Source organism: Lissotriton vulgaris, chromosome 4_1 (assembly GCF_964263255.1).
Source record: "Lissotriton vulgaris chromosome 4_1, aLisVul1.2, whole genome shotgun sequence".
Taxonomy (NCBI): domain Eukaryota; kingdom Metazoa; phylum Chordata; class Amphibia; order Caudata; family Salamandridae; genus Lissotriton; species Lissotriton vulgaris.
The window spans coordinates 2,141,863,429-2,141,877,983 of record NC_141691.1 but is presented as its reverse complement, the minus strand read 5'-3'; the positions used below and the strand labels follow the sequence as shown (position 1 = coordinate 2,141,877,983).

At 43.9% G+C, this 14,555-nt stretch overlaps 1 protein-coding gene across 1 annotated transcript in view; it reads left to right on the top strand.

The window, feature by feature from the left end:
- LOC147725257 (vomeronasal type-2 receptor 26-like) overlaps positions 1-14,555 on the top strand; it is a 206,459-nt gene that overhangs the window by 30,724 nt on the left and 161,180 nt on the right. The window contains exon 3 of the mRNA XM_086918224.1: positions 4,868-5,692. Within this exon, the coding sequence (XP_086774350.1) occupies positions 4,868-5,692 (825 nt within the window). The remainder of the gene's footprint in view (positions 1-4,867; positions 5,693-14,555) is intronic.

Below are 14,555 nucleotides of genomic sequence, written 5' to 3'. Positions count from 1 at the left end.
ACCCGCCCACTCTTCAAAACGGCCGCACAGGCGCAGAATCGTGGTCGCGCCCAAGGGGTTAATGTATTACATTCTATGCCTGATTTCTTATTTCAACTTAAAAGTGCAACGTTTTGGACAAATGTTCAGTAGACATTTGTACTGATCGAGTGGTACAATGTTGTTTTTCAGGGTGTTAGTCGGTGCTAATGTTATTTTTCCAAATTTTTTTGTGAATTCAATTGTGACTGCGCAACAAAGCGTTATAAAGCTGCTGCGTCATATAATATTTTTTTCCTTACATCTGTTCTGATGGAGGAGATTAAATGGAGGTGGGTGGGGGGATGAAATAGGGACAGTTCGAAGAAAATAGGGATGCGGCTCGTGAAGTCTGAAGATACAGGGACAGGTATGGGAGGGAGGTATGGTAAAAGCAAAATGGATGAAGATGGGATAAAAGCATAACAGACGGTTGGTTATAAAATATATAATAACTGAATCACGGTGCAAGCAGTAGATAGACAGCAGAGGTCTAATCAAACTAAATTAATCTGTGCTTCGTCCATGAGGCACAGAAAGAAAAGAATGTGACACCTGGCAAGCACTGCCCAATTAGAATACAGCAAAGAGTGACAACCAACTAATCAATAATTCAATACAACAGCATTTGTTAAGTGCTAAACTGTCACTCTTAGAGGTATATTGGTACTGAGTTTCCGTCGAAGAGGTATGTTTTGAGTCTCTTTCCGCTGTCCGTAGCTGGAAGGGAAGGTTGTTCCAGGTCTTGGCACTGATGAAGGAGAAGAAGCAGCCACAGCTCTTGCTGTGATACATGCAGGCAGTGTGTGCCAGGGTGAGGGAAGGGGTGCTCAGGTATCTAGAGGGTTAGTGGAAATTCAGTCGGTGGTTGATGTAGGCAGGTCCTATTTCGTGGAGGATTTTGTATGCATGTGTGAGGATCTTAAAATGATATCTCTTCTGGTTGCGGAGCTAGTGGAGGTCACTCATGGGCGGTGATGTGGGTACATTTAGGGAGGTCCCGGTTGAGTATGACTGCAGTGTTCTGTATGGTCTGGAGTTTTCTGAGGAGCTGGGTAGAAATGCTGGTATAGAGGGTGTTACAGTAGTCAAGGCAACTGGTGACAAAGGCCTGCATGATGGTCTTTCTGGTGTTGGTTGGGATCCACCTGAAGATTCTGTGGACCATTCAGAGTGTGTGGAATGCATTGACTTGTCGTTTAATGATCAGTTGGTTGTTGAGGGTGATGCTGAGGTTGCGTGCATGGTCTGTCAGTGTTGGCGTAGATCCGAGTTCTGTAGGCTACTAGCTGTGGTCCAGAGTGGATGTGCTTTTCCAGGAGATCAGAACGTCAGTTTTGTAAGAGTTGAGTTGGAGGCAGTTAACATTGGTCATGGCATTGCAGAAGTTGATTTTGCCATTGGCTTGGTCCTAGGTGAGCGAGAGGAACAGCTGAGTATCAACTATCTGAGAGATTATGTTGAGTCCGTGGGATCTGACGACATCTATGGGGGTGTCATGTAGATAATGAATAGGGTTGAGCTGAAGGATGATCCTTGTAGTAAGCAACATGTGATATCTTTGGGTGCGGAGGTGAATTGAGGCAGTCAGATGCTCTGTGTGCATCCTGTAAGGAAGGAGACAATCTACTTGAGGGTGTCTTGTTGTATGCCTATGTTGTAGAGTATGTTGGTGATGGTGTAGTGGGAGATGTTGTTGAACACCATGAAGAGGTCTTGAAGGATCAGTGTCGCAGTTTCATCGCGGTCAAGAAGGGGTCTGATGTCAGCTGTGACAGCAATCAGTGCAGTCTCAGTGCAGTGCTTGGCACAGAATCCTGATTGTGATTTGTCCAGTCGGTGGTTTTGTTCCAGGAATTCAGTGAGCTGCTGAGGTCAGTGGAGGTTTTCTTTAGGAGGGGTCTGACGTCTGAGTGTTTCCATTTGCCCAGGAAGGTTGCTGTGGAGATGCAGGTGTTGAGGATGCTGGTGAGTTGTGTACTGACCAGGTTTGTAGCGAGGTTGTAGAGGGGATGGGGCAGGGGTCCATAGCCACCCTGGAGTAGATGGAAGACATGATGACTGAGGTGGTCAGGGTGGTGAGCGGAGACCATGTGGTAATGCTTTGGTGAATTATCACTGGTTTGTAGAGGTCATTGGGGGTTGAGTATGGCATCTGAAGTCGTTGTAGATGTTGCTGATCTTGCTGTGGAGTAGTGAGAGGGGTGTCTCTGAGTTCTTCGGCGGGGTGGATAGTATTCTCTGTAGCAGTGGTGTTTGAGAATACTTTGACTAAGAGCACCTTTGATTGGTTGGCCGCAGAGCAATGCATATGGTCATGACTGCTTTCTTGACTTCTTTGAAGTGTTGCGATTGGTTTTGAGGGCTGTTTGCTATTTTGTTAGCCTGCTGTGTTCTTGGTTGTACGCCATTGTTTCTCAAGTTGGTGATAGTTGTTCTTGGTGCTCCTGAGTTCTGGAGTGTACTGTAGGAAGCTGGAATCTGACTGCATGGTTACCTTCACTTTTTTCCCGGTGTTTTGCTGGTTTTTGACTTAGTTTGACTGTGATCCTGGTAATCAGGACCCCAGTATATCTGCATGTACATTCAGGTACACTCCAGATTGGATTCTGGGGCCCCCTTATAAGTCCTTAGTATATGGTATACTATGTACCCAGGGCATAGGTACTATTGCAGCCTTTGTGCTTTGTTTTTTTGTAAAACATAGGTGCTTTTGCGGCCTGTGTAAGGTGGTGCATGCACCCCTTACTTAGCTATAAGTTCACTATATCTACCTTATCACTGCACATATAAACCTATGAGTCACCCCTATGGCAGGCCTTATCAATCCTGAAGGCAGGGTGCTAGGTTTTATGTGAGAGGGTGCCCATGCATGAGCAGAGCCCCTCTGCAGCCTTCAGAATCTATTCTCTTGGGTTGTTCCTGTGACCCCTAAAGCTGTGCTTTGGCCTACTTGTAGTCCAGACCCTGAGCAGTGATTCCACCGAAGATTACCAGCCTACACTCCATGAGTGTTCCATGTGCCAGTATTTTCTGATTCCTCTTGAGATCCCTTTTCCATACCTGGTCCGTTGGCCTCTGGGTCCCTGTGAAGGCAACTTTAACTTTCACTGAGGTTTCCTGGTTGCTCCAAATGTGCCCTGACTCTCCATTTCTTGGGGAGTCACCAGGACCTTGCTGGTCTTCTACGAAGCAGCTGTCCTCTAATCGCATGGATTGCAGTTGCAAAGGCTTGTTGGTGTTCAATTCAGACACTGACCCCTCTCATCCAACATCCTTCAAGGGACAGCTCGCCTGCAGTCTTTGGTCATCCTCAACGTCTCCTGGTCTCCATGGCTGCAGAGTCAAGCTTCACCACTTCTCACCTAAAGCACCCGACATTGGTGAGAATTCATCTACCGAGCTCCTGAAAACCCTTAAGTGACATAGACTTTGTCCCCTATGCTTTTGGGTTCTTCACTTCTTCCATCCAGGCTTTGATCCACCCGGACACTTTTCCTCTTCATGGCAGCAGTACTTTTAAGGATCACACCATTGAAAATAATGAAGATTCCCAACACCATTTGACACCTAAGCATCCGGCTTCCCTGGGTTAGGTAACACTAGTACTCCAGAGCTCACATGGGTGCTGGCCTTAGAACCTTCTAAGTTAGAAAGGGTTTTTTCAAAGTCCTCTCCTAAGTGTCCTTAAACTTTAAAATTCCAAACGCGACTTTCCCATAGAGCTGAACGGAGCTTGCGGCTGTGTTCTCACACTGCACACGTCTCCCGTGGGTCCCCTGTGTCAGTACCCTGAGTGATTCCTTGGGGTCCCAGCATTTCTACATGCTCTAGACACTGTGTCTAGTCAATTCAAGGTTGTTATACCACTTTCTTAGTATACTGTTTGGTCTCCCTGTGGAGCCCACTGTGTATTGTGCTGTTTACTGTTAATTTAGTAATTGAATATTGTGTATCTTGTGCTCTAATCTCATAAAGAGATTAGTAGAGAGTGTTTAGTAATAAATACATGTTTTTATAATAACCCCGGTGTGGTTCTCCTTTCGTTTGGTCATTCAAGAGATTATAAACTGGTAAAACAAGCTGATTTACATTCCTTCGAGACTTAGCCTAAAGGCGTCTTTCCACAGCTACCACTAGGATAGGTTTCTTTAAAGGTTGTCTTTGACCTAATCATCAATATGGGTTGTTGGGACTGGTACAAGGTGTTCATTTTAATTAGTGGACAGCATATACCAGGCCAACTTCTCACGTCTACAGCTGGCCTGTTTGGAGGACGTGTTGGATTTAGTAGGTTTCAGAGTGGTGACTTTCTCATTGCTGTCGAGGTTCTAGGTGGTCAAGTTCTGGACATCCTGCAAAGGTCTGTTGAGGCCTTGGGTTGACAGGTGGTTAGGGCACATGACAACTGAGTTTTGTTGACCCTGCTCCAGCTGCGGTGGGGGGATATCTAGTGCCTGGTGATGGTGTGTTGGGTGCCGGTGATGGTGAAGTGTACAATGGTGTGGTCAGCTCTGGTGAGTTCTGTGGTTTGACTGAATTTTATTCTGTTGCTGGAGGTGAAAATGGGGTTGAGTGTGTGTTCGGCTTTATGCATAGATTCAGTCACCCAAAGGTGTAAACTTACTTAAAAGTGAAAGTTACCTTCATAAATCCGGTACCGAATGAGGCTGTAAATTATCTAGCAAATTCTGATATGATACATGGCTTCAGCCCAGTTTATCCTTATGTTCTTTTTTAACAACTACAATAATCTCTAACTAAAGATAACATTTGTTTGAGCCTCCACCTTTCATTCACAGAGGGCTGCCAAATGTCATCTCACATTTCTTACCTTGTGTCTTTGCAGATCAGTTATGGGGCTCAGAACCCTGTACTCAGTGACAGAGGGAGGTTTCCATCCTTATACCGGACTGTCCCAAATGATCTCATCTTCTATATTGGAATTGCTCATTTGTTAAGACATTTCGGATGGACCTGGGTGGGGGTCCTGACAACGGATGATGACAGTGGAGAGCTAGCGCTGCGAGGACTGAAGGATGTGATTGGTCAGGTTGGAGGCTGCATCGAGTTCTCTTATATGATTCCCGCTTATGTTTCTAGCTCTGACCCATTGAACCTGCGGACAGTCATGGACGCTGTTAGGACCTCCACCGCACAGGTGGTCATTCTCTACTCCAGTACAGTGAACGCTATGCACTATTTCTCCTACTATGAATGGAGAACAATGCCTCCTAAAATTTGGATTTTGTCAGAGGCTATCTCTAATTTTGTCAACTTTGGATTCACCTTACATTCATTCAATGCAAGTCTGACCTTTTCAATCCAAAAAGGAGAAATAATGGGATTTAGAGATTTTCTCCATAATGTCACTCCATTGAAGTTTCCAGAAGATACAGCCCTGGAACATCTCTGGGAGATAAATTTTGCCTGTCTTTTAATGGATAGAAATATTATAAATTTCACAGACGGTTCTACTGATGTTTACTGCTCAGGAAACAAGACATTTCAAATGTTGTTTGAATATCGCAGTATTAACTATAGTCTGATCCATACTGTTCATACTGCTGTCTACGTATTGGCACACGCCTTACATAACATGCATTCATCAGACTCCAGTGTAGGAACAGGAAGTGCTGCTTGGAGCTCAATGAAGGAACAGAAACCGTGGCAGGTAAAGATGTGTCACATGTAAAATGGAGCCAGGGATGCAACGTCGTTCCTTTTAACTCTGATGTTAACGTGTGATTTTACTAAAATTACATATATAACATACTTACCCTCATTTATAGGTGTATACAACAAGATCTCTACATCCATTGGTATGTTGTTGTGTCATTTATATGTATATCCCTCCCACCACAGCATAAAGCATGGGGCAACGGGCCGGCCCCTTTCACTCATAGGTCAACTTCACTATGAGTGGCAGCACTTGCCCATTCACAAGGTGCGCATCTGCACACAAATAGCTCTCATTATGATAGAGGTGACAATAGCAGTTTGTGCTGTGAGTAGCAGATGAGTGGCTTCACTGAAGAAGGAGCTGAGTGCTTCAAGCCGCTACAGGGTAACAATGTGTACAAGCTCTGCTTTCTGTGCGCCAGGCTGGGAGCACTGTCAGCCATGTTAGTGTCAGGCTGAGCTCTGCATTACCACTGCACCTGCATTTAAGTAACTTAAAATGAAAAGTTTTCTATGTTTTCCATTTTTAATTGTATGCAAAAATAGAATATGGTTCGAAGTGACATTTGTACATTAATGTAATTGACAATAAATTGACAGCATGTTTCATTCACTAATGCAAATTATGAAAATAGATTTTAAATTTGCACATTGTTCAGTTCCTTGTTAGTTCCTTGATCTGACACCATTCCAATACAGCACTACTTTTATTAGACTATGTCCCATTCCCTCTGCAGTCACTCCAAGGCAGGGCTACCCAGCCTGCATTGGGATGGTGTCTGATGGCAAAGACAGCAGGGCTGAGACCACTTCCTTCATTCGCATATCTCATTGCTCAGCACCCATAGTCAGCTGAGCGTCATCATCCCTATTAATGAAACACGGACCACACGATATGCTCCCACCCTCTGAAGCACTTTATCCTGTTAAGGAACAAGCACCTAGAAGCTTTCAGTGGCATGAACTATATAATATAGCAATGCGTGCCTTGTCAGAATCGGGGACTTCCAGGAATTAAAGCGCATCTATTGACTAGAATAATAAATTCTCGTAGGGAAATAATATAATTTCCTTGGTTTATTTTCAGTAAAAAAATGTACTTGCCGTGAAGAAGTGAAAAATCAAGTACATTTATTTTATAGTTGCTCCCTCTAACGAACAAAGAGGCCTATTACCAAGATCAAGCGATTATCATCGCTTAACACGGTTAGCGGCAATATAATTATCGCCGGGCTCCGACGATTTTTATCGCAGATAAACCTTGCTATTATCAAGGTTTATCTCAAAAGCGATAAAAATCCGCTGAAATGCATGAATATCGCTGAAAGGTCAGCGATATTCATGCATTACCGAGCTAATGGTCTTAGCCATGTTATCCACCTACCATTGGATAACATGGCTAAGAACTGCTTTGGGCAGGCGTTAGCTTTTGGAGATATTCGCGCTAAGTGTGAATATGTCCAAAAGTACGCCATTGTAGGTAATAGGAGATAGCGATGTTAGCGACTCTTTACAGTTGCTAGCATCTTGGCACCCCACTTTGCATGTCATTAGCGATAAATATCGCTGACATGCAAAGTGGGCCCCAAGATGATCGCTATCTCCTACTAGCTGTCGCTAACTGGTGTTAGCGACAGCTAGGAAATAGGGCGATAAAATTATCGCCGCTTTAGCGGGAAAAATTCCCGCTAAAGTAGCGATAAGGCCCTTGGTAATATGCCCGAAAGAGTTTTGCATTGTTGCTGAAGGAACAAATGTTTTTGTTACCAATGATTGTTTACAGTCCTGCGGTTCACAGATCCTGCCCTGGTAGCGTCCTCCCGGGGAAGCAAAACAGATGAGAAGCAGTTCACGTGTAAAAAGCGAATGAACCAAACTCATTCACGGTTCCTCTGAAATGACAAGGCTGCTGCATTTGGAGAAGATTTGTATGCACAATAACTACTTGTCTTTCTTTCATTCAGGCTTTCATAAGAACGTATTTAAGTATTGAGCTATTTTTATACTAGAATTAGGTTATAATTCTTGCATGTTTATTTATGCATTCACTCATTAAAGCACTCATTCATCTAAGTTTAAGATCACTCCTCCAATCATTCTTATATCCATGAAACTTACTGATTCATTTCTATATGTGCCCTTGCTGAGGCATTCATCCACCTTTAACTCGTTCTTGCATTGGCAAACTGGCAAACTAACAAGTCTGCAGGACCACACATACAGAATCACAAAAAGTGTAGCTTCTTTTCAAAAAGAATCGCCAGATGACCTGGCTTTGCCAATGTTTGTTGGTAGTTGATGCTGAGTTGTGGCCTTTGTGGCTTCAGTACAGAAGCCTCCCGGTGAAATTTGCAGCTCTCACAAAGCTCTTTCATTCAATAATGGCCAGATGCCCTGGCTTTGCCAATGCTTCTTTGTACTTGATGCCGAGTTGTGTCATTGTGATTCAGCACAGAGGGCAAACCTTAGGCTTCGCAGCTGCAACAAGGGGGTACTTGTTATTTAGGAGCCAAGGTGGGGGTTCAGTAGAGTTTGTGCTCATTTTTGTTCTAGGGTCTTCTGTGGCACCTTGGTCCCCAAGTCATATCCTCGCAGCTGCTCCGCCTGACAGTGGGCAGCTGCAACTTGTGGCCAGAGTTGTTGGGCAGAGCCTTGAAGGGGGCCCAATGGGCACAGGAAGTGCCAGGGCAACAGTTATCTTCACAGCTGTACCGCAATTAGTGGCAGCTACAAGGTTTAGGCCCTGAGCTTTGCACCCTTTGGAGTTTGCCACATTTGGCAGCCCAGCCCTGACTATTTGGACAGTGGGGCATTTGAGCCCCAGTGAAAGGTCAGTTGGCCTGGGGGTTATTGTGGATGCCTAATGTGGTTATACTGGTGAGACCCAGTGTATAATGGGTTTATGCCCAATGTGATGTAGGCGTATTATGGTTTAGCCCTAAAGAGATGCATAAGGTGTTTTATGCTTAGGATGATGTGTTTTTATGCCTAAGGTGACAATGCTGAGGTCATTGTTTTGCCAGTAATTACTGTTTGTATTCTACATATATAATTTGTGCTACAGTTATTATATGTTTACATTTGCTAATTTCACTTTGTGATGGTTCTGACAGTAGCCCAATTGGCCCTGTCAGGTGTATATAATCCCCTGTAAATACTGCCCAGTGCCAGTTGGCACTCTCTAGATTGTGTGATTATGATCTAATGTGTTTTATGATAATACAAAGGCTATTAATATATAACCGTGTTTGGAGTCCTTTTGTGGTGTGCCTAATGGGTTGCTGCTGTGTGTGTGTGTTGCGCAAAGCTTTACACATTGTCTCTGGCATAAGCCTGACTGATCGTGCCAAGCTACCAAGGGGGTGAGCAGGGGTTATCTTTGGGGTGTAACTCCCTTGCCCTGACCAGAGTGGTGGTCTCTGTTTGGCTTTGGCGCAAGCCTTAGCCAACCAGAGATCCCATTTCTAACACCCAGTCACTGACACATGCACTGCTACATTCCTCTGAGCACTACTGATGCAGTTCAGCCATCTCCTTGTCACTACCCATGCACTCCTCCCTTCACCAAGCCAGTTCCAAGTCCTTATCTAATCACTGCACCAAAACACAAGCAATTATAAATTCACCATGCACTCTCCTTGCGGTACTCTAATCATCCAGTCACTACCCTTGAACTTATGCAATGGCCCAGGAACTAACACATGCACTTCTATAATCCAAATAGCACTACCGATGCAGTCCAGCCATTTACTTGTCACTACTAATGCACTCCTACAATCTCCCAGCCATTTCCATGTACTTATCCAATCACTCCACCAACACCTAAGCACTTATAAATTCATGTTGCACTCTCCTTGCAGTACTGCAATCATCCAGTCACTACTCATGTGCTCATGCAATGACCCAGGAACCAATTCATGCACTACTACAATCCCCTGAGCATTACTGATGCAGTATAGACATCTCCATGTCACCACCCACGCACTCCTTTAATCTCCCAGCCAGTTTGCTGTATTTATCCAATCACTCTGCTAAAACCCAAGCACTTATAAATTCCCCTTGGACTCTCCTTGCAGTACTGTAATCATTCAGTCACTACCCATGTACGTATGCAATGACCCATGCATGTACAAATGCACTGCTACAATCCCCTGAGCACTAATGATGCAGTCCAGCCATCTCCTTGTCACTACCCATGTACTACTCCAATCACCCTGCCAGTTCCATTTCTTTATCCAATCACTCTGCTAAAACCCAAGCACTTATAAATTCACCATGCACTCTTCTTGCAGTACTGTAATCATCCAGTCACTACCCATGCACTCATGCAATGATCCAGGCACAAACACATGCACTGCTACAATCCCCTGAGTACTACCCATTCAGTACAGCAAACGCAGTGTCAAGGTCTATGCACTCCTCCAATCACCCAGTCAGCACTATATACTTATCCAATCACTCTGCCAAAACCTGAGCACCTGTAAATTTACCATGCAGACTCCTTTCAGCACTCCAATCATCCAGTCACTACCCATGCACTCATGCAATGACCCAGGCACTAACACATGCACTGCTACAATCCCCTGAGCACTACTGATGCAGTCCAGCCATCTCATTGTCACTACCCATGCACTCCTCCAATCGCCCAGCCAGTTCCATGTCCTTATCTAATCACTTCTCCAAAACACAAGCAATTATACATTCACAATGCACTCTCTTAGCAGTACTCTAATCATCAAGTCACTACCCATGCACTCATGCAATGACCCAGAAACTAACACATGCACTGCTACAATCCCCTGAGCACAACTGATGCAGACCAGCCATCTGCTTTTCACTACCTATGCACTCCTCCAGTCACCCAGCCAGCCCCTTTTACTAATTCAATCAATCAGCCAAAACCCAAGCACTTATAAGTTCACCATGCACTCTCCTTGCAGTACTCTAATCATCCAGTCACTACCCTTGTACTCATGCAATGACTTAGAGACTAACACATGCACTGCTACAATCCCATGAGCACTACTGATGCAGTCCAGCCATCTCCTTGTCACTACCCATGCACACCTTCAAATACCTAGCCAGTTCCATGTCTTTATCTAATCACTGAGCCTAAACACAAGCACTTATAAACTCACCATGCACTCTCCATGCAGTACTCTAATCATCCAGTCACTACCCATGTACTCATACAATGACCCAGGCACTAACATATGCACTGCTACAATCCTATGAGCAGTATGAATACAGGGAAGTTCCCAACTTGCCAAAGAATTGGGAAAACTGTTTAGTAAATCGTAATGGAAGTGCTCACAGCCCTATTTGAAAAACCATAACCATATGTATAATAAATCACAAGAATAGATCAAAAAATTCACAAGAATAGGTAAAAAAACAATTTCAATAGTGTATAGAAAATTGTACAATTTATTCAAAGGATAATACATTCATAAAACAATTTTAAAAAACTATTTCATCGAGAAATTTATTTAGTGGAATTTAAAACTGTTAAAAATGTGGCAATCCACATAAGAAACAATAAAAAGGAGTTATTGCAAAGTTGTCGACGCAGAGTTTCGGTTTTATGATAGGACCTTCATCAGGATAGGGTTCTAATTTAAAAAGAAACATACACCTAGGTACAGTCACTGTTATTATCTTTTAGTATTAAATACAAAATTACAGTTGAAACAGTCAATACATTTTTTGGCACAATCAAATCCTCTTCTTGTTTATTAAACATGTGGTGCCGGTATTAGAGAAAAATGTGCAATAAATTACTCTAACTGGGGATAAATCCTCTTTGGAAGGGATTTTGTTAAGGTCACATCTTTATTAAATTAGGTTTGAATTCTTCGTAAAAACGGGTAATGCTCAATCCCTAATTTTCATTTCAAGGATTTTGACTCAATCTTTTACTTACTATGTGAACAGATCTGCAAGGAATACTCTGTGTAATTTTGGGTGGGGCATGTACTCAACTTGAATGTATTATCCTTTGAATAAATTGTACATTTTTCTATACACTATTGAAATAGTTTTTTTTACCTATTCTTGTGATTTTTTTGATCTATTCTTGTGATTTATTATACATATGGTTATGGTTTTTCAAATAGGGCTGTGAGCCCTTCCCTTATGATTTAGTAAACGTTTTTCCCAATTCTTTGGCAAGTTAGGGACTTCCCTGTATTCATACTGTTCACTACTCCTTGTCCGCGATTGGATTTAAAAGGAGACCTCCCTGCTTTTTGAGAAGTGTTTGCCACAATCCTATGAGCACCACTGATCCAATCCAGCCATCTCCTTGTCACTACCCATGCGCTCCTTCAATCACCCAGCCAGTTAATGTCCTTATCTAATCACTTAGCATAAACACAAGCACTTATAAATTCACAATGCACTCTCCTTGCAGACCTGGAATCATCCCGTCACTACTCATGTACTTATGCAATGACCCAGGCACTAACACATGCACTGCTACAATCCCCAGAGCACTACTGATGCAGTCCAGCCATATCCTTGTCACTAACCATGCACTCCGCCAATCACCCAGCCAGTTCCATGTCCTTATCTAATCACTGCGCCAAAACACATGCACTTATACATTTACCATGCACGCTCCATGTAGTTCTCTAATCATCCATGCATTACCCATGCACTTATGCAATTACCCAGGCACTAACGCATGCACTGCTACAATCCCCAGAGCACTACTGAAGGAGTCGAGCCATCTCATTGTTACTACCCATGCACTCCTCCAATCACCCAGCCAGTTCCATGTCCTTATCTAATCACTGTGCCAAAACACAAGCACTTATAAATGCACCGTGCACTCTCCTTGCAGTACTCTAATCATCCTGTCACTACCCATGTACTCGTGCAATGACCCAGGCACTAACACACGCACTGCTACAATCCCCAGAGCACTACTGATGTAGACCAGCCATCTCCATGTCACTACCCATGCCCTCCTCCAATCACCCAGCCAGTTCCATGTATTTATCCAATCACTCCTCCAAAACACAAGTCATTATAAATTCACCATGCACTCTCCTTGCAGTACTCTGATCATCCAGACACTACCCATGCACTCATGCAATGACCGAGGCACTAACACATGCACTGTTACTATCCCCTGAGCACTACTGATGCAGTCCAGTCATCTCCTTGTCACTACCCATGCACTTCTCCAATCACCCAGCCAGTTCCATGTCCTTATCTATTCACTATAACAAAACACAATCACTTATAAATTCACCATGCACTCTCCTTGCAGTACTCTAAACATCCAGTCACTACCCATGCACTCATGCAATGACCGAGGTACTAACACATGCACTGCTACAATCCCCTGAGCACTACTGATGCAGTCCAGTCATCTCCTTGTCACTACCCATGCACTTCTCCAATCACCCGGGCAGTTCAATGTCCTTATCTATTCACTGTACCAAAACACAATCACTTATAAATTCATAATGCACTCTCATTGCAGTACTCTAGTCATCCAGTCACTACCCATGCACTCATGCAATGACTGAGGCACTAACACATGTCTGCTACAATCCCCAGAACACTACTGATGTAGACCAGCCATCTCCTTGTCACTACGCATGCCCTCCTCCAATCACCCAGCCACTTCCATGTATTTATCCAATCACTCCGCCAAAACAGAAGCCATTATAAATTCACCATGCACTCTCCTTGTTTTACTCTAATCATCCAGCCACTCCCCATGCACTCATGCAATGACTGAGGCACTAACACATGCACTGCTACAATCACATGAGCACTACTGATGCAGTCCAATCATCTCCTTGTCACTACACATGCACTCCTCCAATCACCCAGCCAACCCCTTTTACTAAACCAATCAATCCACCATAACACAAGGACTTATATGTTCACCATGCACTCTCCTTGCAGTACTCTAATAATCCAGTCACTACCCTTGTACTCATGCAATGACTTAGGGACTAACACATGCACTGCTACAATCCCCTGAGCACTACTGATGCAGTCTAGTCATCTCCTTGTCACTACCCATGCACACCTCCAAACACATAGCCAGTTCAATGTATTTATCTAATCACTGCGCCAAAACACCAGCACTTATAAAATCACCATGCACTCTCCTTGCAGTACTCTAATCACCCGGTCACTGCCCATGTACTCATGCAATGACCCAGGCACTAACACATGCACTGCTACAATCCTATGAGCACCACTGATGCAATCCAGCCATCTCCGTGTCACTACCCATGCACTCCTTCAATCACTGCGCCAGTTCATGTCCTTATCTAATCACTGCGCCTAAACACAAGCACTCATAAATTCACAATGCACTCTACTGGAAGTACTGTCATTATCCTGTCACTACTCATGTACTTATGCAATGACCCAGGCACTAACAGATTCACTGCTACAATCCCAGAGCACTACTGATGAAGTCCAGCCATATCGTTGTCACTACCTATGCACTCCTCCAATCACCCAGCCAGTTCCATGTCCTTATCTAATCACTGCGTCAAATCCCATGCACTTATACATTCACCATGCACGCTCCTTGTAGTTCTCTAATCATCCATGCATTACCCATGCACTTATGCAATTACCCAGGCACTAAAACATGCACTGCTATAATCCCCAGAGCACTACTGATGGAATCCAGTCATCTCATTGTTACTACCCATGCACTCCTCCAATCACCCAGCCAGTTCTATGTCCTTATCTAATCACTGTGCCAAAACACAAGCACTTATAAATGCACCATGCACTCTCTTTGCAGTACTCCAATCATCCAGTCAATACCCATGTACTCGTGCAATGACCCAGGCACTAACACATGAACTGCTACA